Genomic DNA, 23272 nt, shown 5'->3' on the forward strand with positions numbered 1-23272 from the left:
AGCCAGGAGGAGCTTTAAGCGTTTGCTGGATTCCAGATCTGCCTCAGCTGATGCAAGGATCCAAAGAGTTGCATCTTCCATATTCTGCGGAGATCCACACCAAGGAGCTGAGGGATAGATGTGGCTGGTGTACAGCACACCAATGCTCCCTTGTCATCTTAGTAGTTTTAAAATGAAAGCCAGCTGATCTTACACATGTTTTTGCTGCTGTGAGGTGACTGACATAGGGTCAATTGCAACAAAAAAAGGGTGATAAAATTCTGGGTCACAAAATAAACCTGTCCTGTAAGCACACCAGGACAAGCAGGAAAAGGCAAGAGTCTGCCCAGCTGACAAGGGCCAGCTTTATATTTTTATCTCAACACACAAAATCTTAGCCTGGTTCAGTCCTTTCTCCCGAGGAGAATCATTTTTCCTCTGGGCACAGCTGAACTCTGTCATCTTCTTGATTAATTTGAATCTCAGGTATTTTAAACAGAAAGCGGAGTGACAACTCCGTCAGTGGCTTCTTACGAATGAATAAAATAAAACCATGTCAAAATGCATTTCAACAGTTAGCAAAACAGCATTTTCAATGAATCTCCAAAGCTTTTGGTAATTGAGCTGTGTGTTTGGGAGTGTGCAGTCTCCCAGCTGTACACTCGAGGGGGAAACACAGACAAGACACCATGGAAAGTGGAGCTTTTGCAGTTGAGCGTTGACTCTGGCACACTGAGGAGGTGCTTGCTCTGCACTGCTCTCTGTGGGGTGGCTGCACTGAGCTGATTTGAGCTGACTCAGGGACTGTTGTTGAGCCTGGGGACTGTCCCCCTGACTGGTCACAGCAGCATAACCACATGGACTCTCACAGCCGAGTGAAATGCTTGCATGGGCAGAAGAAAATTCAGGAGTCAGAGCCAGGGCTTGTGATCACATTGTGATGGGGGGACTGGGGGCACTGGTGGGAATGGGGGTACTGGCTGGGGTGCTGAGCATTAGTAGGGGTGCTGGGCATGGCATTAGGGGACTCACTTGAGGCTTTTTTACTGCCACAACCTGACTGCTTTCTGAGGAGTGTGTCTGCATGATGCTCTGCCTGGACACTGGTCCTGGCAGCATAGGAGGGTCATTTATGAGAAAGTCAAAAACCTTACTAAAATCAGGCTGCGTGATACTTCTTATTTCCATGCTATGTGCAGGACACGTCTGTTCAGAGGAGGAAATAAACGTGGTCTGACACAACTTGCTCTGGATAATGCCCTGGTGCTCATATGCATCTGCTCGGCTGCTCTGTGATGGATACAGCTCCTTCATTCAAGTCCTTGCTCCTGCATTTTCACTTAGCACAGGTGTTAACTGGGCTGGGCAGCAATTCCCTGCCCCTCCTTGCCTCCATAACTTGCCCAAGCAAGTGCCCCACTAGCCATGGATGTTTCCATCCCTTGATAGAGAAGAAAAACCCAGCAAATGGGCTTCATATGGAGGGACAGGACTAGGACAGGTTTGTCACTGCACCATCTGGCACAGCATGTCCCTAAAGCACCCATTGCAGGGAGATGGGAGGAACAGGTAGACTAGACATGACTCATGAGGAAACTTCCGCTTTTTCCTTTTCCCACATTTCTTAACCTCTGAGTGCTGCCAAGGGCAGGCTGGAGGGGGGCCGTGGGACTGTGGCTGTTAGTGCTGTTCCCACAGAAAGCTCCACACCCTGGCCTGTCCCCCCCTCGTTTACCAACATTGCTGCAGGTGCTCCCCAGCAAACCCATGGGCAGTGGGTGCTGCTCACAGCCCAGCAGCACAGCCCTCAAGCTCTGGCTTCATAAAAAGCTGCCAGGGAACCTGCGAGATAATGAAACTTTTGCTGTTTGACACACAGTTAAGAATTAAAGAGGGAAAAGTGTACAGTTGGGATGCATAGTGAGAGAACAAAATTTACTGAGGCTAAAAGTCAAACTATTATGTTAATGAATCAAATTAGCAACTAGAAAAAAAAATGTGGTGGCAGACAGATTTAAAGGAAATTGGAAATTGGTTCCAACATGATACTTTGCTCTAATTGTGTGCAGAGGTGTCTTGATGCAAAACAAAACCGTTCAGAAATGACCTCCCTGAGTTATTGTGCAACCTAACTGGGAAAAAAAAATCTATCTTACTCACAGCAAGTTTGTTTTTACGGATCTTGTGCCTCTCAATTACTTTTTAATGGTCTGCATTGAAAAGAAATTCCTGTATGCACACTTGAGAATATGAAAACACCCAAATGATAGCTTATGATTTAGTAGGATTAAAGTATTATGTATGCAGGTGTAGCACGTTTCAGGTTATTAGCAATCCAATCTATTTTTTATGACATCATGGTGTAATTTTCTGTATGGAACTTCAATATAAGTCTTGAGCTGTATCGGAACATAAACTAAAATGTTCCCGACTCTGTCACTTTTCATGGTCTTTACTTTGATTAATAAATCCAACAAGAGCTATAACGTTCTTCAATACGAGGCTACGATCATCCTTCAATCAAAACGTGTCCCTCAGCTTTTTATAACTTTTCACATCAATATGTAGGGCATGAGCAGGAGCAGTGACAGGATTTCATTGCAGCTGAGCATGTACAGCTCAGAGGCTCTGCAGAGGATGAGCCTCTTTTTGCTGGCTGCAGCCAGCTGATCTCCTTGGCATGGAGAGTAGTTGTGCCCTTGGAGACTCGGTGTCACCTGTGGAGAGCTGGGGACCAGAGGGGAGACACGTATGGCAGAACTGGACAAGGACTTGGCACCCCAAATTTAGATCTTACCTCACTGGGCACTTTATTAAGAAACAGAATTTTTGAAATGCACCCCAGGTTTGGTGTGGAGCTCATGAGGGAGGGGAGGTGAATCACAGGGACAACCTTTGGTGTAACATTCAGTAACACAATTTTGTGTCCGCACAGCCTACAAGTCAGACAAATGTAATCCAAACCTGGGCCTCAGGATGTAGGCAGAGTGCAGACAGGGAGGAAGGATGTATGCTTCAACTCCCCATCTGTGCTCAAGCAGCTGAGTGGATTTTGCATTGCCATTAGCCACCAAGGTCAGGAGGAAGCTCCTCCATGTTCCTGATGACCCATCGTGCCAGTGCTCTCAGGAGCCCCAGACACGCCACGCACTGGCCACGAAGGGGAAATAACTCACAGGCTTGTCAGGTTGGTCTGTTTTATTTCTGAATTATTCTTTACATTGTACAATATATAAAAATACAGAGTACCCAAAAAAAATTCACAGTGTCTAAAGGCAGTGATTACAGTCTAGGTCACCTTTATGCTAAAGTACCATCAAGTTCAATTGCATAGGAAGGGTGATGTGCCTTCACAACAGAGTCCAATAATACTCTTCAGGTTTTGTTGTTTTGGGGCAAGCATTCTGTGTTGGCATAATCGTTTCCCATGTATCCAAGATCCAGTATTGCATCTGTCACTCTCCCACCTCAACTACAAGCTAAATCCTATCATTTCCACCTCACATACCATTCATCCTCCCTAAAACTTCCTCTGTAGGAATGCTCCTATTTAAGTACATCACTTTTAGATATGGGCAGGTTTGGATTCTGTCTAAGGAGGGGTGTGGATGGAAAGCACCCTGCCGAGCAGCTGGCTGGCTTTTACATTGTTTGACATTTTGGTACTAATAACATTTTTGCTTCAGTTATTAATGGCCCGTCCACACCATCCTCTGCTTGACTCTGCAGCCTGCGAATCAGCAGCATCCTGCTGGATTACAGAGCTGTTAGAACCAAGATGCAGTATTTATACTTTTCACAATCAGATTTGTTTAAAATCAAATCGTGGCTGGGACCTGCAGAAAGCCAAATGCTGCTTTTACAGCACTGAACTCTCTCAAACAGCAGGGGTGAGTTTGCAGCTGAGGTTGGAGGCAGAATGTTAAAAATAACAGGTTCAAGACCCAAACTTATGTTGAATGCAATTGAGCACTTATATTCATGGCTATGTAAATAGTGAGTTGCTGGTTTTGCTCCTCCAAGCAGGACTAATGCAGACATTAATATTTCCCAAAGGGTCCAAAGGAGGAATTTCCAGACAGAACAGCTGAGACTGGGTAAGTCCCACAAGGACCCAGCTCCAGAGGGGTTTCTGCCGAGTTTCGAAGGCTCTGGCAATCAGACAACACACAATTGAACAGAAACCTCTCTCACCTACCCCAAAACTGCTCTTGAAGCCACCTGATGTTTCCTCTTAACAAGCTTAAGGGGAAGATTCACCTGTTGGAGTTTGGGCTTGGTCATGAGGGCATTACAAAGTGATTTGTCGAAAAAAAATTCTTCAAACCCCATTTATTGGGTATTTCTCTCATATACCAGACAGCTCCAAGGGTTGCTGTGCCCTGCCGTGCATATGGGCTGCATATGGGCTGGCTCATGGGATCAACAGGGCAAGAAATGGATGCAGAGCCTTGGCCACTAATGCAGAAAGCTCCAGAGACACACAGGGCACCAGGTGCCTGACTCCCATGGGCCCGTGGCTTCTTTTGGAGCCTTCTCTGAAAACCAAAAGCCATGGGTTTGCAGGCTTTCTGTTTTCCCAAATTTTGTACTAAAACCTCCTAGTGTGACCATAAGGCAAGGCTTGTAATGCAGATCATTAACTCAGAAGGCAGTTACTGACTTCTTAAACATGGAAGATGACAGTTTTCCTGTTCTAACAGATGATGTCTTTTGCTCTAATGGTACAAGATTTGTTACTCCTACTTGCTATTTTAATTTTCTTTGCACGATTACTCCCTACTTATAACTAGGAAAACAATAGAGGGATACACATGAGAAATTTGGGAGGCTTATTCTGAAAATATAAGCAGTAACAAGTATCTTTTTCTTAATCACTCTTAACCAGAATGATTCAGGGGAGAATCAGCATTTCTAACTATAAAAATCAATTTACTTTTCAATTAAAAAATTATATTTCATTTACCTCAAAAGTGGGTTTTTAAACCTAATAGAAAGGACACTAGATTTTCACAGGGTTTTTTCTTCGCTTTGTCCCTGTAGTATTTGAATACCAGCACTGCCTTTCTTATTCTAAGTTTCCTCTGCAGGCATTTTGCTAAATATATATATTGCGTGTATATATTATAAATATATACTGTATCTATCCACTGATAGATGTATACACTGTTACAAAAAAAGAGTAAGTTGTTACACAAACTTTACATTTACATTTTTATATATATATTTTTATATATATATATAACTCTCCCCCACTACATTTGGTACAAAGAATAAATCAATCTCAATGGACAGCAGTTTTCTCTCCAGGTGGGCTGAACATCAGATTATCACTGGAGCCATCAAATTGTCTGTGTCAGACACGGGCTCCATTCCTGCTCTCTGTTGATTTCAAACCAAATACTTCGTTTTCTGAACGTAAGGCATTAGGAACAGTAGTGGAGAGACAATACATGTTCTTCTCCTATAGTATCTGTACAGTTCATATATTTAAGAGCAGCCCTGGCTCACATGCTGAACATTCAAGTGCACCCTTAGAGCAACAGCACCTCTTACGCAATGGTTTGATCATCAAGTGGTTTGTATGTTAGCGAGCAGCACAAGGTATTCCTGGTGGGTGACAGCTGCTCAAGGAAAGCCTGACAGCAACAGCACAACACAGCCTGGATAGCACCATCATGCACACTCCTTTGGCTTTTTTCACTTCCATGGAAAAAGAAAGAATGGCCTAATTAAAGATATTTCCACTACATACTTGGCTGTAAGATTTCCACCATATTTCACACATTGTATACCTGAATACTACCCAAAGGGTTTGCAGAGACACGGTGTCTCCAGACTGCTCAGGGTTCCCCTTCTGTCTTAGAAGTTAAAAAAAAAAAATATTATATGAGTCTTTTGGAAAGCAATATTCCCAAAGGAAATGCATTTCCAGTGTACTTTGAGATGGCCTTAGGAATAGGAAATTTTAGCAAGTTCAACATCCAGCTGCAGAAGCAATTCAAACTGATACAGATATTACAGACCTGATGCTCAATGTGCTGAATTACCTGGATTGCAAGATATCACTGTACATGGTGTCATTAACCTGCCACGCATTAGAGAGCTCATAAAAAATGCAACTCTCACACCGCATTAACATCCTCCTTAAAGAACTGCACTCTCCTGCAAACATTAATTGAGTAATAAGTGTTCTGATTTCTTTTTTTTCACTCTCTCCTGGATTCTGCTTTCTGCTCGAATGGAGACTACAGCCCCTTGCTGTGATTGCCAATTATATGAAAAAGGGCTGAATCATTTGGATGGGTGGTAAGAAGGAATGTCTTGATGAAACTATAACCACATGCACCACCCTCAAAGCATTTGCCTCCAATAGCCTCCAATATCCACCTCCTGAGCACAATGGCAGTAATCACCTGTCTTGGTGAGTTGAACATTTAAATAATTTCATCTGCTATACAGTACTTTGGGAAAAAAATCAGTTTACATCATGTTATTCTGTGAAGCCAAAAATGGAAAAAATACTGGGGGGGGAGGGGGAAAGGGAAAGGAAAAATAAAAAATTGAGATAATTGCAAGGTTTGACTTGCTCACATCCCCCCCCAACTCCAGCTGCAATCTTGCCATGTGCATGGTAATTGCAGAGTGTGTCAATACAGGGAATCTTCTGAAGGGGAAGCTCAGAGATGGCTTTGATTTTACCATGGCTAGAAGGATCTTGGGAGCCAGTGTTTTTTCCAGAATCACATAAACTAAATCTGGGCAATCCCATCCTGATAGCCTAATATAATAATTTTCAACCCCATGGCTACATACTTGTTAAAATTACTTTAAATTGGGATCTTCAGTGTTGCTGAGAGGGATGTGGAAATTCAGTAAGACAGAGTGAACTTGTCATGGCATGAAGGCACAAAGTCACTGCTCCTCAAATGAAATTCAGGGGCCTGGGAAGAGCCTCTCCGCAGGTGCTGGTACCTGCTACCAGTGCTATCCTGCTTCCCTGGTGTTCCTGCTTCACTCCTGCTGCTCTTGCCTGGCTGTGCTGCTGGGAGGGGTCAGAAGTGCCAAACCCCTGTGCCTACTTGGAGGGTTGCAGCAGGTTGCTTCAGACAGATCTTCTACGTCTGCATGAGCTTAAAATCTATTTAAGAACACTTCTCTATCTCGCTCTGCCCCCTCTATTTTATCTGGTGGGACCAGAGCAGAAGCAGGATCAGCTGCTAAATCAGAAAAGCAGCTGCTGAAGATGGGCACTGCTGAGCCAAAGGTGTCCTTGTGGCAGTGCTAATGACCCCACTCTATTACAAATATCCCTACAGCCTTCAATCACTGCAAACTGAAGTCAAACAAAGTAATTTAAAAATGGGAGGCTATTTCATACTTGCCCTCTGGTCAAACCGCCATAACACAGGCTTACAGAGCCATGCTGACTCTTCCTCACAGGAAAAGCAATATACTTGTCACAAGCAACACAGTCTTCCTTCATTTCCTACCAGCTGCCTACGTGAAAGGGCTGAGTACACAGCCCAAGTTGGACTTCCAAACAAGCAACTGCAAAGGAACAGCACTGAGCAACAATCAATGTCGGCTTACAGCGAAATCTGGATTTAAGCACAGACAGACAGGACTGCTGGGAACATGGCCGGGTCAGTGGCCAGGCACGGGCATGGCAACTGCTCGAGTAAGATGCAGACGACAAAGCCAAGCTCAGGACCACATGGAGCTCATGCGTATTTCAGGGTGTACTTTTATCTCATGCTCTGTATTGCGACATTCTAAAATCCTTAGCATCAGGAGTTCATTATAAATATTTAGAAACACTGAATGATAACAGCGGTGAACTTGTTCACGTTGCTAACACACTGGATGTAATTGTACATTAAGCACCAGCAATAAGTTTCCTTTTTGCCAAACAATTATGTCAGACAAACATCTGGTTGTAGACAACATGGCTTCTGCATCAGACTAATACAGTTCTTATAGACACAGTCACACACATACACAAAATTACATTTCAAGGCTGGATATACTCTTTAATAATGCTACCACCCCAATTTACTTCAATAGCTGCAGCAGCATTTGTTTGTTGGGTTGTTTTTTCTCAGAAAAATTAAAGAAATATTGGCAAACAATGCACATTACTCAGCTGTGTTACAATTTCACTGGAAGACACTATAAGAATGTGCAGCAGACTTTCTGGGTCATGTCAGACTATGGAAACATTCCTTACAGAAATACCTTACCCCTGCAAAGTCAGAATTATTCACTCTTTGAGAGTAAAGGAACTAAAACCCAATAATAAAACAAGAGGAAGTATTAGCCCAAAGCATGATGATTTCCCACAAGAAGAGCATGGCCTCTAAAGTTGCCTTTCCTGGCAGACGCAATCAGGATCAGAGCTAGAACAAAAGAGTTAACACTGTCTCAGAAAAAAAGAAAAAGGAAGAAAGAAAATAAGCCCATGGCTCTTGTGCGGCAATCATCACATCTCTTTTTCCAGTGATATAAACATCTTTGTTTGTTAGGCACTCCAAGTTCATGTCTCCGATGTTATTCCAACATTTACTTTTCTCAGTGTCTCACTGCCTGTATAATTTTAATTAAGACTGGAAACATTCTGGAAAGCTTCTTTGGATAATACACTTTGTTTGTGTGTTGTTTCTCATCAGCTGAACTGCATATTACCAAAGAAGGCTGCAGAGAGTATTTCCTGTAATATGAAAAGATTCTGTTGAAGATAAAGGGAACACTGCCCTAGAAAGTTACTACTTTTTTCCAGAAACATTAAAAAAAATAAAAAATAAAAAAATGAAAAGAAAATGTTCTTCAAGTTGTTGGCACAATGGAGTCCTGTTTGGCCTGTCTCACAAACTGTGTGTCATCCAGCACACCATTGCTATCCTGGCTCAGGAAGGATGCTCTTCACCAGACAGACACCTCTGCCCCAGGAAGGCCACCTCTGGCCTTGCTTGGAGTGCTCCTGTGTATTGTGTGCTGCTGCACAGCGGCCACCAAGCCCAGCACACATCTCCCTTCTTGACAACGTCGGCCTTGGACAGCAACACTGATCTTCCTGCCATAAACAGTTGCAGTAGTAAGAGCCATCTCCAGCCAAATGTCCACAAAAGCTCTGCAGAATGGTCCATGTGCATTTTTGTCCTTGTAAGGAGATGTGCTGTTTACAAGAAATACAATTAACCAAAGGAAAAAAAAAAAGACCCTACTGTACAATATTTACATCTAGAGGCTGGGCCGGTATTTGGTCCATAAAATCAATTAAAAAAAAAATCATATAGGAAGTTATCCAGTCCTGTAGGATCAGTCCATCATCAGCTGTTGGTAAAGGTCCTTCCAGGGGAGGCCTCAGGCCTGTAGTCATATTTATTCAGTGTACTGGGATAATAGGTTGTTGTGTACACGTTGGTTTGCTGCAATGGGTAGAAGTTGGTCCTGTCATCTGGTATCAAATTGTTCTTGTTAAGTGTCTGCAAAAGAGAAGAGGAGATGACAGGCATGGCAACAGTGCTACATAATTACTCTTTTCTACCTGCAGACAGCTCCCTCTCACCTGCCTTCTCTATCACGGTCTCTGCTGTGGCCACCACCACCTTCCCTCCAGCTGGGAGAGTAAGAGGGTACCTCGCACTCGCTATGGGGCTGGTCTGTGTGGGACCACAGCTCCTGCCAGGTCTCCTGCAGCGGACCTGTGCTCAGCTACTGCTAGGGATGGAACCCAGAGCCTTCTCTAGAGTCCCGGAGTCTCCTGGTAGATGGTGTGTTGTCTGAACATCATTGTCACACAAAACCATGCTGGGCCTACACAAAGGTTGGTGATTAGTGGCAGCACTGAGTCTAACCTCTTCCAAAATGCTCATGGTACAGCCTGCAGCTCCTTCTCATACCAGTTGCCAAAAGGCAGCTTTTCTCTTTGGAAGAGCAGGTGTGCATTTACCTGATCTCCATCTCCATTGGTAGATATCCAGGTTTGGACCCCCCGATATTAAGTGTGTCACTTCTGTAAGCTACAGTATAAGTAACAAATCATGGTCACTTTTGGAAAATCTAAAATTACTCAAAAAATTTAACAACCACGTAACAATTGTTGGAAACAACAACATAAAAAATGAGAATGACAAATGCCCCTTTTACCACAAAAATTTAGAAATGTTGCTCTTCTCCCTCCCCTCTTCCCACCAGCAAACAGATGTCCCCCTGTCCCCAGATTAAAGCCCATTGCTATGCCAGCTGTTACCCCTATGTACAAGGATAAAATCACATTTTATGTGTGTGTGTGCAGTAATTCTAGGGAACTTTCTCCCACGTCACTGTCATTTGTGAATTTGTTGGAGGAACTTTTATAACACTTTTTTCAAATAACCCCTGGATTAAATTTCTTATCCCTCTCTCTGGTCTCTGTCACTCAGCAGTGCACCTTTAATGGCTGTTGTGCAGGGAACCCACTCCTTTGATCTGGGAGTCAACACTAGGCGTGCTGCTACAGCATCCTTATGTTCAGGGCACATTTAATTAACAGCACATTTAAACTGAGTAGGAGCATCTTTCCTGTCAGGGGCAGAGGTGGAGAGGTCTAATGAGGCAACATTAGCCTCAATGTTCCTGGGGGAACCACTTTACCTCAGTTCCCCCTTGACACAAACACCTCATACCTGACCCAGCTCAGGGCAAGATAAAAACTAATTAATAATGCTCAAGTCTATGAACAACCCAGCTCTGTTAGCTTTAATTGACCCATCTAACTTTGGTCAACTCAATTTCAGGCATTGTGGTTTTGTCAAAGGCAAGAAGAAGACTCCTTTCTATGTGAGGGCAGGTGCAGATGAAAATTTCAGGGGGAGCCCCTGACCCCTCCCAGCCCCAGCACCAGTGGAGGCCCAACTTTTAGGAGGCTACAGTTGGCAAGTGGGGTCTCACCCTGTGCATTTGCCTGTTGCACAGTCAGGGCTTAGCCACATCCCAGCTGTGATCTCTGAAATGATCAGCTACCTCAGGCTCAAAGACAAGACCACAGGTAGCACATTTATCTCCCAATTTCTTTGTAATCGAATAGTTTTACTGCATGAGGAGGGGGAGAGGAGGAGGAAGAAAAGAAAATGCTTTCTTCTAATCAGATAGCAGATTGACAGCTACAGCTACCCTGGGAGCTAACAACTCCCAGTTTCATACAAGACATTAGGAGGAAAAGCTTTCCTATGACCAAAGTACCCTGCAAAGAAATTTCCCAATTGCTGAACAACCCAGAGTTGTTCTGAGTTTTTCAGAAATGAGCACTACCTGAAACATCTCATCCGTGAAAACTGGAAGAGACCCAGCCCCTTCCTGGTCTGACTGCAATGTCTCCCTGCTTGGAGTCTCTAAAATGAGCCCACAGCACAACAGTTGTAGGAAACAAGGAGAGAATTTGTATAGGCATGCTGTGACAAATATTTTCAAAGAATGAGAATTTGTGCCCTTCAATATGAAAGAAAAGAAATGTCATGCTTTGCTCCCAGTCACCTAAAAAAATATTAAGGTAGTGGGGGCAAACAAGGAAGTCCTCAGTCCTCCACTACTTGCTATGCTTCCTTGGGAAATCCAATTAACTGCTCTGTGCTTCCGTATCTTCTGACTCAGCTTGAGAAAAACTTTTGAGATCCCTGGAAAAATGCACTTTACTAAGTACTACCACTGAGTATTTGGAGGAATTGCTCTCTGGTGAACCCCACAGGTGTTCATACCAGCTGTACACAATGAATGCTGTTTCCTATTGGTGCTTCTAGCCCAGGACACCCACTGCAGGCACCATAACTCCATGGCCACAGTCCACCACAGCAGGAGGAGGCGGCTGAATCCCACTGCCACAGTTTCTCCGGGCTCTCTTGAAGGTGGTCCAGTATCCAAGCCTTGTCTGGGTCACTTTTTGGGATAGTTAAGATTCATGACATGCCAGGACTGCCATGTCTGAAACTTAGTGACATCAAAATCCTGACCTGGAATAGCTCAGGACTGTCTTGATCTGAGGACAAAGACCTCAGGACTCAACTGTTTTGGCTTTCAGATGGAAAATCTCTATGAGTTTCAACATGTCCCACAGCATTCCAAACTAGCCCGCTACAACAGATTTAGGATTTAATTAACATGATTTGCATTTTCCCCCTCTCTCTCTTCTTATTTTCATATAATATTTAATTAGGAAAAACCCCACAACTGGTCCTTTGCTCTTTTTGGTTTTATTTTTGATAGAGGGCTTGTATGTTAGGGAAATACCTTATGACAATGGTTTAGTGGAATTTATAATGCAATTAGCTGCAAAGAATTTATCTCCGGAAATGCTGCGATGGCAGTACTGTCCTAAATCAGTATGATCAATGTGCACTGCCTTCACATTTCCCCACACAAACTTACTGTCTGTCTCATTTTAATAAATAGATGATTAGGTTCCTTGTCACTAGAAATTGGTTGATATTTTGAAGAAGGAAAATTAGGCAGCAGTGAATTTAGAGATATACACAGACACACTCACACACTCACTGCAGGAGAAGGGGTGTGTGCAGTCAAATCTCTCTGGGTGGACTCACGTGCTGCTTTACTCAAGTATTAATCCTTGCTCTCATCCTGCAATGCTGTGACAGTACAGAGATGGCCAACAACTTTCCTTTGGAAGATATTTCCCCAATGTTACGTGTGTTATGCCATCAAGGTCAGAGCCTCCTGATAGCCCAAACTCACTGGAGTTACTGTGGGGATGAGAACAGCCTGCTGCACCCACAGGTGTCCCCACCAATACTGATCAGTCCCAAAAGAAAAGGCAAGAGTCATCACCACTGCACAACTACACTTGTGCAAACAAAAACAAACACATAAACAAACACAGACCACACCCTGGCTCCCAGCCCAACTCCTCCCTCTCCACCTCAGCCACCTCTGAGCCAAGTCCCCAGTATTACAGGGGCCAAGAAGTGGTTGCCGAAGACGATACCCAACAAGTCCTCCTAGAAGGGACAATCCTTTGGTGCTTTTGCAGGGACTGATCAGTGGCTGCAGTAACTAGGGTGACTGAAGCAGCACAGCAAGCACTGGAGCTCAGGCTGTCCTCACTAGAGCTTTCAGAGAAGGAAAAGAGACTTGGCTTTTCAACCTGAGCCCTTCTGCATCCTCCAAGGAGACATGTCACTCATCTGAGCACCCTCCAGACCTTACTGATGACATTTTTCCTGACACTCAACCTGCATTTTCCCCTTGCTGTCTGCTCCCTCCCATATGAAACACTGACTCCCCTTGACAGGAGCTACAACCTTTTAGGACTGTCTGCTCAGTAAGCAGAAAGAACCAAAAGTCTGACCAACACTTACTGCTGCAACAGTACTTGCTGCAAAACCTCTGTGCCATACACACAATGTATTTCAAACACTGAGGAAAATGTATCTCAGGCCCTCATTGTGGTCCTATCCTGCCTTGAGAAAAAAGAAGTTTCTAGTATTTGCGCAAGTATAATATTCTCTATAAAAAGTGAGTCCAGATTCTAAGCTAATATGAAAACCTGTGGGATGTGCTTAGAAAAAGTGCTCCATTCAACTAATAACTACTTCTTTTTACCTGCTTCCTCCCTTCCAGTATGAACCATGCCATCCTGGCATATTTAATAAAAGCTTTTTCCTCTGGTCTGTTCACCACTAACCTCAATTCAAGGACCTGTTAGCAGAAGGTAAGCCACCAGCATGCACTAACCCAACCAAGTAGATCACTCAAAAGCAGGCACAACTTAACTGCTTTCTTTAAATGACTCGACTATGATACATTGCCATATGACTAATATAATTTTAAAAAATATATGACCCAGGAATTCTGCTTTGTCGAGCAGGGATGTTTTCAGATGGACTAAGATGGTTATGGCTTTAAGAGAATGTAAAAGAGCAGCAGCTTGCTCCATTATACATGATCTGTCAACTAACCAAAAGGTCCAGTCTTGTTGTCAGTGAATTTCATGTCTATGCCAAGCACAACAGAATCCTGAGTATTTCAATATTTACAGAACTATATGAACAATTTGTGATCACTCATGCTTGTGTATTAGCAATTAGAACTGGAAGAGTCTGAAGGGAAGGGTTACAGATATCCCCCTTGTGTTGGGCTCTGCCCCCCAGGATTCACACTGGAGGCAGAACATTTACATGAAATCGCAGGCTGTTTCTCCCAAGGTACAGCCAAATGTGTTAAACATGACTGTATTGTACCATATGCATACATTTAACTTTGTTCAGCTTTCTCCATTGATATTTTTAGCCTCAGTCATCATTCAGATTTTCCATTTGTTCCTTTTTCTCCAGCAAGGCCTTGCCACTACTCCACAAAGTTCTGCCTCTGCTCCAAATCATTAAGTCATTATCCACTGACCTTCTTGCTTACATTCTCCCAGATGTATCAAAACATCTTTGCACGTAACAGTTTGGGACTTGCAGTACTACTCCCATCCTACAGCTGCAAGTATAAGCTCCATAAACATTTCTTACACACATAAAGAGATCAAATGCTCCAATTTTCAATATACAGTCATGAAAATTTCAAAACTTGATTTAAAAAGATGAACATTTCCCCACTCCCAATTAAAAGGAATTCCATATATTTTTTGAAAAGCTGAAGTGAAAAGGATACTTCTAAAAGCATCTGATACACACACAATTAATACCAAAATAAGGGCCATAATGTAGTTCCCACAGGGTAACATATGATGGCAAGATTTCCTTAATCTGCTCATGTAGAAAGCACTCAGCTTTCTGGAGCTCAGCATTCTCTCTGAGCTCCAGATCTTCTTTTCTATTTTGGGGGTGGTGCGGAGGAAAAGTCAGCAAGTTTCCCAGGAGTTTCATAGTTTAATCTCCACCAGCTATGCAGCACCATAGTCTCAGTGAAGTCAGTGAGCAAGGAAAATTCCCCTCATCTCACGGTTTCTCCGCTATTTCCCTGTCGATGGGTGTAATTTCAGTTCTTCCATCTCCCACCTGTGACACTTTCCTCTTTAAAAACATAAAAAAGACAGAAAAAGTCGGGAGACCTTCAAGGACAGCTTCAAACCACTCTGTCCAGATTTATGGTTGCCACCACTTTAACCTCTGAAGAGGCTGAACAATGCAGAGTGCACCTTTCCAATGGCCATGACTCATCAGAGATGTGCCACCTGTGCCAGGGCTGCATAGTTACAAGTTTCCATCTTGAAAGTTTGTTTGTAATGTAGAACATCCCACGTTCTACAAAGAAAAGCTTCCCCTTTCCTTTATCACAGAGAGAGTGCAGGCACTAAGGAACCAGAAGTAACAATTCCCATCACTGGTCATCCACTGTGGACACATGCGAAGATCTAAAATCAGGCTCGAGGTAGGAGACAGCAACTTTGCAGGCAACCCATTCCTCTTAGTAAATCCAAATGAAGCCCACATGCATCCTGCCTCTGCAGGAATCAAGGACAACCTTCCTGCTGAACTCAGTCACACAATTATCCCTAAAAGAATTGAGAGAGGCTTTCCAATTTTCCTTGGAACAGCATCCAACAGACCTCCTGTAGCAACAGTAGGATAGCCATTACACCCCCTCATTCTCCAGGAAAATGGGGGGATAAGGGAATTGTGCAATGGTGTAATGAAGCCAAGATCCAACGTTTAGGTTCTTTTGTGCTTCTTTTAAGTCGTTTGCTTCTTGCAGTGAAATCTGATTAAGTAAAATGCCTTTCTGATGCAGATTAGCTGTTTTATGGAGCTAGCCATGCCTCCTTGTTAAAGGATGTTACATTTTGCATTGTAGGAACATTAGCCAAATTACTTAGGGTTGTGGAAATATATTAATATTATGAAACATTTCCCACAGCTTATACATCTCTGGAAGTACCAAGGCAGAGATCTCAGAATTATAATTAACCAGTAAATTTGGAAATAATTAGCATAATAATTACATTTCAACAAAATAAACCGTACAACTAAAATAACCTCTTTTGGCAATAATTGACACCAAGAAAATACATGACGTCTGGCCCACCCACATGTTCCCTTTCTTCTGATCAACTGGATGCCACAACACTGCTGTGCCTCTCAAGCTATGCATTACAAATAACCCTGGAAAGATGGAAAGTTGCCAGAAAGACCTTATGAGACCCATGTATTTACTCCAAGCTAGGAGTGATTTTTAAGACTCAAATGATTCTTCTTTCTGATCTTTCTTAAAAAACTTGCTTAGTGTCTTACACTCAGCAAACTATCTCATCTGATGCTTTTATAAAATCTCTAAAGCTCTGCCTACGTGAAGCCAAAAGTAGCAGTGGCCAGGGTTTATGCATTGAGTTTTTTTCTGATTAATTCAATAAGGCTGTTTGCAGGATTTACAGTGAAGTGTACATGTACAGATGAAGAACCTATTTTCTATATAAGAAGGTTATTCCTCTTGAAATGAGATACAAAAAAATCCCACCGGGACACTAAACTTATGATTGCATGTTCTTTTTGGATGGGAGCTTACCATATTTTCAGACTGGAAATTCTTTGTTCTCTGTTATTGGTAAATAAATTAAGCAACCCCCAAATGATGGCAGCATCTGTAGATGTGCTCAGGTTGACAATGGAACTAACATTCAATTATGAGAAAATGAATAGCTACAGTTATCTATAGCTGTTTGAAAATAGCTATTTTATCCTTGTACTTAGGAGGGAGTGAAGTTATATTACTGCCATTTTAAACTTATAAAAACCTTCAGAGTTGGCAACATAAAGGACCATTGTCAGAAAGATGTTTTGGCACATCTCTGACTTTAAGCACATGAGTAAGATGGCAAAACAAACTGCATGTAATAGTAAGGCAAATAAGTATTTTTCTGAACTGAAAACTGAAATCTGAGGAGTTGATGGAAACCATCCCACTGGCAAGTGCAGGTGTCTAGCCTAAAGCTTGCTATTTATCCCTGGCTTGCCTATGATTCGGTGGTGGCAACAGCCATGACGTGGTGTCCAGACACAAAAGAGGAATTCAGGGCTGCCCCGACTGCTTCCCAGTATAGCTGGTGCACGTGGTCTCAGCTGCGTGGGAAGGTATAAACTGTCTCCTTGCTGCACTCCTGTGCCTTGGTGTTTGCCCATCCTGGGTCTCCCAAGTATACAAAAGTGTTACTACAGAGGGTCATCAGCTGAATACACCATGTGCTCCTGCACATGCTTTAGTACTCAGACAAATTCACCAGAGCCATAACTGTGGCCCTCTAAAACTAAGACAAATAGATCACATTGGATGCAGATGATAGTTTGGAGCACTGGGCTACACTGGGCTTCAGCTGATGGTACCTGGTAAGGGCTGTCTGGGGGAGGCAGCTCTCACTGCTTCGTGCAGTTATACTGGAGCAAGCAGCCTTGAGTTTTCAGATGGCCTCAGAGCTGCTTGTTCTGGTGAATTACCAACACAAGTCATGCAGCCTGGTGCCAGCCCACAGCACTGCATTGGCACTGAGAATTGCAAAGGTGTAACTGCAGTGGTGAAAAAAAAAAGTAGTAAAAAAGTAAAAACTGGGCCTAATTTGCCATCTGCTAACTCCATTCAGTCTCTCCTAGTCTTACTGCTTTCCAAATTCTCCCACCCTCTAAATAGCTGCTTTTTGATTATTTTCCTCAAGATTGCTTTGTTTTCTCCCCATGTTACATCTCACCTTGCTATTTCCTTTCTACATTTGTAACCTACTCAGGTCATTTTCCATTATTTCTAAACCAGTGGCTGTTTTTTTGACACACCTCCCAGTTTAATATCTTCTGCTAGTTTAATTAACGCATTGACTGCACTCTCTCCAAGCTCGTTAATGAAGATATTAAATAAAGCTAAACCTTGCATTACTGCTTGCAGTGCCCCAGACAACTCCTCCCCATAGCCCTGTTTGTTCCCAATAACAACTGCCCGATGTTCACAGTCCATTAGCCAAGTTTCAATCTCTACAGCAGCATTCCTGTCCAAGCCAATTTCTATTTACACATCACAAGATTATTTAAGACACCAATACCACCCTCTTTTCTTTAGATATATGGACCAGTGAAGCTACATCTTTAAGCAGCTGAGAATCTGCTCTTATGCAGTTTCATGCTTTCCCTTCATTCCCTAATGCTGAAACTCTGCAAAAAGAGGTTATGTTTGATTTCTTCTTGCTCAGCATTAGGTCCTGGCTCAGCCTGTCAGTTCAGCCCAACCACCTTTAATTTCATCAGGGTATGTGATATGATGCCTCTCAAATATTAATTCCGATCTCCCTGCATATTAATACTGACAGAGGTTTGTTTCAATGAGTTTCCATTGCTGTAACTGAAACTACAGTCAAGTCAGTCCCATTTGTTTCTCCTGGTTTCACTCTCTAGTATGGCCCTGACTGCCAAATTTTACAGATGAAGAAGGATTTAACACCCCATTGATATGTTTTGTTGAATGGGGAAGGTCCAGGCATACTCTAGTGATTGTGGGCCTGTATGCTTACAGATGTTTTGTCTTATCTCCAGATCCAACTGGCATTTCCCACACAGACTTACTGGAGCTACTTGTGTGACTTTAGTGCATTAGACTTCTGTAGCTTAACAGTGACTCAATTAGCAGGGAGGAAATTGGCCTGCTTTCTCACAAACACTTTTGTATTACCTTTGCATTTCACGGCACTGGGGTTTTGCCCAAGATCCATGATATTTATAAAGGTAATTGGAGTTGTTCATTAGCCGGTTCTCACAGACTCTGGGATCCGGTCCATCTAGATTCCTTCATCCGCAGATTTTCAGTTCTTTTCTTTATTCACATGCTTTGTGCCAAATCTCAGGACGATATTAGAGCTGACTTAATGAGGATTCCCCCAGCTATATGGGAATGCAGGCAGAGTTACTCCTGCTTTCCCTATGCCAAATCTATCATGCATATCAAAATGATGCACCAGGGAAAAGTGGCAATGGCTGTAGTGTTGCCACAGCCTGTGCAGCCTGTGCAGCCTGTGCGGTGGCATTAGCCAGTGCATCCTGAGCAGCCCTGAGCTCTCAATTACTCTTTAGGACAGGGTGGTCATGGTTCAGAAAAAAAAAGCTCAGGCGTTTCACATATCCTCGCTCAGAGGTGCCAAACACACTATGGATGTTGAGCTCTAGTCCTGAATACTGACATAGCTCTCTTTATTTTCTAGGCATGTAGCTCCATTTCTTTATAATTCTATTTAAAAATCCATTATTTGCAAGTGGAACTGTTCCAGAAGAATCATGAGGCTGCTCCCCTCCAAGTGTAGCACAAAGGTTATATGTTTTCTGGTATTTATTGTTTGTCTAATATTACCCCCTCCCTTCACTTAGCTCCCTGCCTCTTTCATGGCTGCCTTTAAACTCTTCTGCAAACACATAATTAACTCCTCCTGCACATCTTGGCAGCACTGAGGATTTCCCAGCTCAGCTAATGCACATAACACTGCTAGCCAGACCTTTGAGGAGACAAGGAGTGGAGAATCAGTTCAAGCACCTGGACCAAGGAAGAACCATTAACTTCTAGCAAATGAGGCAAGGGTATATTTGAAATATTCCTCTGCTGACCAGTAGAGGGAAGTCATGTACGTACACAGCAGCCAGTCTAGTGCAATTTTGTTATTCCCATTCCAGCAGTTCTTCATTTAATTCTCCTTCTTCCAGCACAGCTGGATGGGTGCAGGCATGTACATGTCAACCTCAGAGAAATTAGGAAGGGCAAAAATTGCCAGAAAAAGCTAATATCAGTCATTAGAGCAATTAATGTAGCTGGAAAAATCAGATAAACTTTTGAACACATCTGTCTGTCTTCAGTTCTGAAACAGCAGTTCACATGTTCAAAAACCTGCCAGCTTTTCAAGCTATGCTTATTGATCTAATTAAAAACAACCCAAAACTTATCTGCCTACAGATTATCACAGCTGCAGTACCACTACTCCAAAGAAAGGCTTGTGTGAGCATCTATGATGACTAGCCCAGTCTGTGAGAAGGCAGAGAAAGGACCATATCCCTAACCTAGGTGTAGAGGAGATATGCCTGGTTGTAAAGGAGGAGCAGAGAAGACTGAGTCAATAAAAAGAACATGACAGGATTAATATGAAGCATCTACCCCCAGTGTCAAAACTTCTCAATATGACTTAAAGAGGAAAACAAAAAGTCATCCCAAAAGCCAGACTCTCTCAAAATGGTGAGGAAGAGGGAACAAGGAGGATTCCCACCCTACAGAGAGCAGCAACAGCCCTGTGAAGAAACAAGGGTTTGCATGAAAAACAGATGGAGCGGGGACCCAATTCCCATTGTGGGCCTTTGTGAGCAGCTGCTTAGTATCCCAGAGGGAGCAGGAGCAAGGTAATGTTCAGATCTGAACTGGCAGTCTCCCCTACTCTTAAATACTTTATCTATGAGAGTGCCATATCTGTGACTCACACACAGCAACCCACTGAGCCCCTGCTGCCATGGGGTGGGGACAGTGCCAGGAGATGCACATCCCTCTTTGGGCACAATCATCCCAGGACAGCCACACCTCCAGGCATGCTTGACTGCTCAATTTGACTTGAGCCAATGATATAAAGGGAAGAAAAGACACTAATAGATTTTGACTGAGACGCACCACTTAATCCTTTTTTCCCCATCAGTAAGCTCTCTTGCTTTCCCTTCATAGCAGGCATTATGCAAATCAAGAGTCCCCTGAAGTGATATTTGCAACTGCAGGATCATACAAGAAAGGGCACAATGCTCCTTTGCCAATACAACCCCCTGCCCCTACCATTCTTTTTCAAATAATACTATACTCATGGTAAGTACTAAAAATACGTACTCTACCATTCAAGCACTTAATGTTCTTAAATGCCACTTTGTTCAAGGGAAATAGCCTTTGTTAAACATGAAATTCACTGGGAACAATTTATATTTCAATCTGATTTACTCTATTTATTTATATATTTATATATATAGATGTATTTATTTTCTTGAGCTGATTAAATCAGCTAAATCTCTCTCTCAAATGCCATGCAGCTAAAAGAAATACTTCAGGGAGACTGTTGATAACTTATTCATAATGTTGGGTATCATCAACTACTGCCTTATGTGTGAACTTTACAGCCACTTCCTGGTGCTTGAATGATGCACAGTGAAAGGGTCACTGGGAAAAGAAAAAAGCTTATAACATAGTGCTATCAGTGTATGTGCTGTGATCACCAAAATTAAATGCGTTAGCCAACTTCAGCTGAAGTAGCAACATATCAAATTCAACGACAGGACACTGAAACACAAAGTTTTCCATGGAGAAGCAAACATCCTCAGAGACCAAGGCTGACTTTGACAAACATTCCTCTAGGGCACTTGACAGCAGTTAAAGCTATTTAAACTTAAACCACTGGCGGTCTCCTCGCTATAAAAAGAGGTGTGATTTTCAGCAGCAATGAAAATGACCATCACCAAGAGAGAGACATTTAAAATCCATACAGAGATTCACTTTCCTACACCCTGAGCTTTACTGCTTTTTGCAGTGTTAAAAGCCACACCAAACACCCAGCTTGTTGTTTTATTCAGAAGGATTCTTTTTCCAAAGACAGAATTGGTTTCTGTTTCTTATCTCTCTCTGTTGGTATTTTATTGACATGAATTATTTGGGATTAGCAATGAAGTGTGGAACACAGGGTCCAGCAACCTTCGCAGAGGGTGTCTGCTGTGCACTGTCATTTGATTCCCAACAGCACTGTTCTCACTTTATTAGAAAATATCCATTGTAACTTCTAATTTATACAGTTCCAAGTGATCTACTGAATATTCCCCCCATTTTCTGGTAGCTTCATCTATATTTGCTGTATAATTTTAGGCAAGTGCAGGACTATTGAAGTTAATGTGTATTATTCTATTGTCCTAGAAAATTCAGGTATCAAGTAATACATCAAATACTTCGTTTCCCTTTTTTATTGTCATATTCTGCAATCTCACTCAATTCTCACCTCATCTTTTCCCACAATAAATTTAATCCTTGACACAAATGACTGCATTGCTTCAGTGTTTGGCCCTCGGCTTCTACGAGAGCAGCGTTGATGCCAGAGCAGATGTAATGCTCAGGTGCTTCCTCAGTTTATTTCAGGCATCAGCACAGGGAGTTTGACTGTGAGACTTATGACTAAAGCTGTGTTTAAGGAAGGAAAGACAGAGGGAAGTCTGTCTAGCACAATTGCAAAGAAAATCTGCAGAATCATCATCATAACCATCCTACAGACTTAAATTTCTCACTGATCCCATCTGGCCTGATCCAAAGGCCATTGGATTTTGGATTTGGACCAATATGCAGACGCCTTTGTCCAAATCCCATGTAGAATAAAATGTTGGCTCTCTTTACTGGCAGAGGATTTAGCAATAGGAAGAAGTTCAGTCCAAACCCTTTCTCCATGTGTGGCTGTTCCAAGAGCTCCTCTAATTCACAAGGGCTCAATCTTGACCCTACATCCTCCTGCTTCTACTTCAGGATCATCTGGCTTTCCATCAGCATGAGTCTAATAAGTAACTCACATAAGGCATTGAGTAGCTAAAGCAAGATGTTAAAAAAGGGGATCTCCTCACTGCTTTGATAGTCAGTTATTAACTAATCGGCATGGCAGTACCGGCAAGGTTGTAGGTGGTTCTGTAACCCATCATACCAAAATGTGAAGAGCAGATAATTTTTATTTCATTATGCTTTTGTTCTGCACAGTCTTCAATATTGTCAGAGTGCTGTTTGAACTTCAACCAATTAATGAAACATGAACTGCTTATTAGGTGACCCAAAAGGTCTCTCCCCTACGATCTATGAATACCAAATCAAAATCAGCGTGTTACTGGTAAATGCATACGCATGAAATCTTTTAAGACATCATGGCTAAAACAGCTAATAATAAACCTCACAGTATTTTTGAGAAAGCAAAACAGGAAGGGAAAAGAAGCCAAAAAAAATAAAACATGCTTCTGCAAAACACTGGCTATGCAAGTTAGCATCAGCTAAATGATCAGTAGGTCACCGTTATGTATGATATTTACATCTGATCTGCATTACTGCATTGCTGTGCTGAAACGTCCAACAAGGCTCATATCAGCCAGCACTTCCTTCATTAAAATCTGCCTTCATATAAAATTCACCTTGATTTATAAGTTTGCATTCAGTGCTGTACATTTGAATGTAACACTGCCAAACTTTCTACAGTCTTCACCTGCTGGTTGGAGAGCAGAGATATTTCAAGATGAAAACAAACTAAAGATGGTTGCAGAAGGCTTGTTTCCATTATCAAAGAATGGAAAATAATAGA

The 23272-nt window shown here is 42.6% G+C and overlaps 1 protein-coding gene across 3 annotated transcripts in view; it reads right to left on the reverse strand.

Moving 5' to 3' along the window:
- Positions 1-3171: 3171 nt before the first annotated feature.
- The window catches only part of SEMA5B (semaphorin 5B), a 272400-nt gene continuing 252299 nt past the window's right edge, over positions 3172-23272 (reverse strand). For 2 of the 3 annotated variants that reach the window (XM_027678990.1, XM_027678991.1), the window contains one exon: positions 3172-9464. In XM_027678990.1, the coding sequence (XP_027534791.1) occupies positions 9309-9464 (156 nt within the window). In that variant the 3' untranslated portion in view covers positions 3172-9308. Of the gene's footprint in view, positions 9465-9931; positions 10002-23272 lie in introns of all 3 variants that reach the window. The other variant, XM_027678992.1, reaches the window with a different exon arrangement.

The sequence above is a fragment of the Neopelma chrysocephalum genome, unplaced genomic scaffold (assembly GCF_003984885.1).
Source record: "Neopelma chrysocephalum unplaced genomic scaffold, ASM398488v2 Primary Assembly neopelma1_44, whole genome shotgun sequence".
NCBI lineage: Eukaryota > Metazoa > Chordata > Aves > Passeriformes > Pipridae > Neopelma > Neopelma chrysocephalum.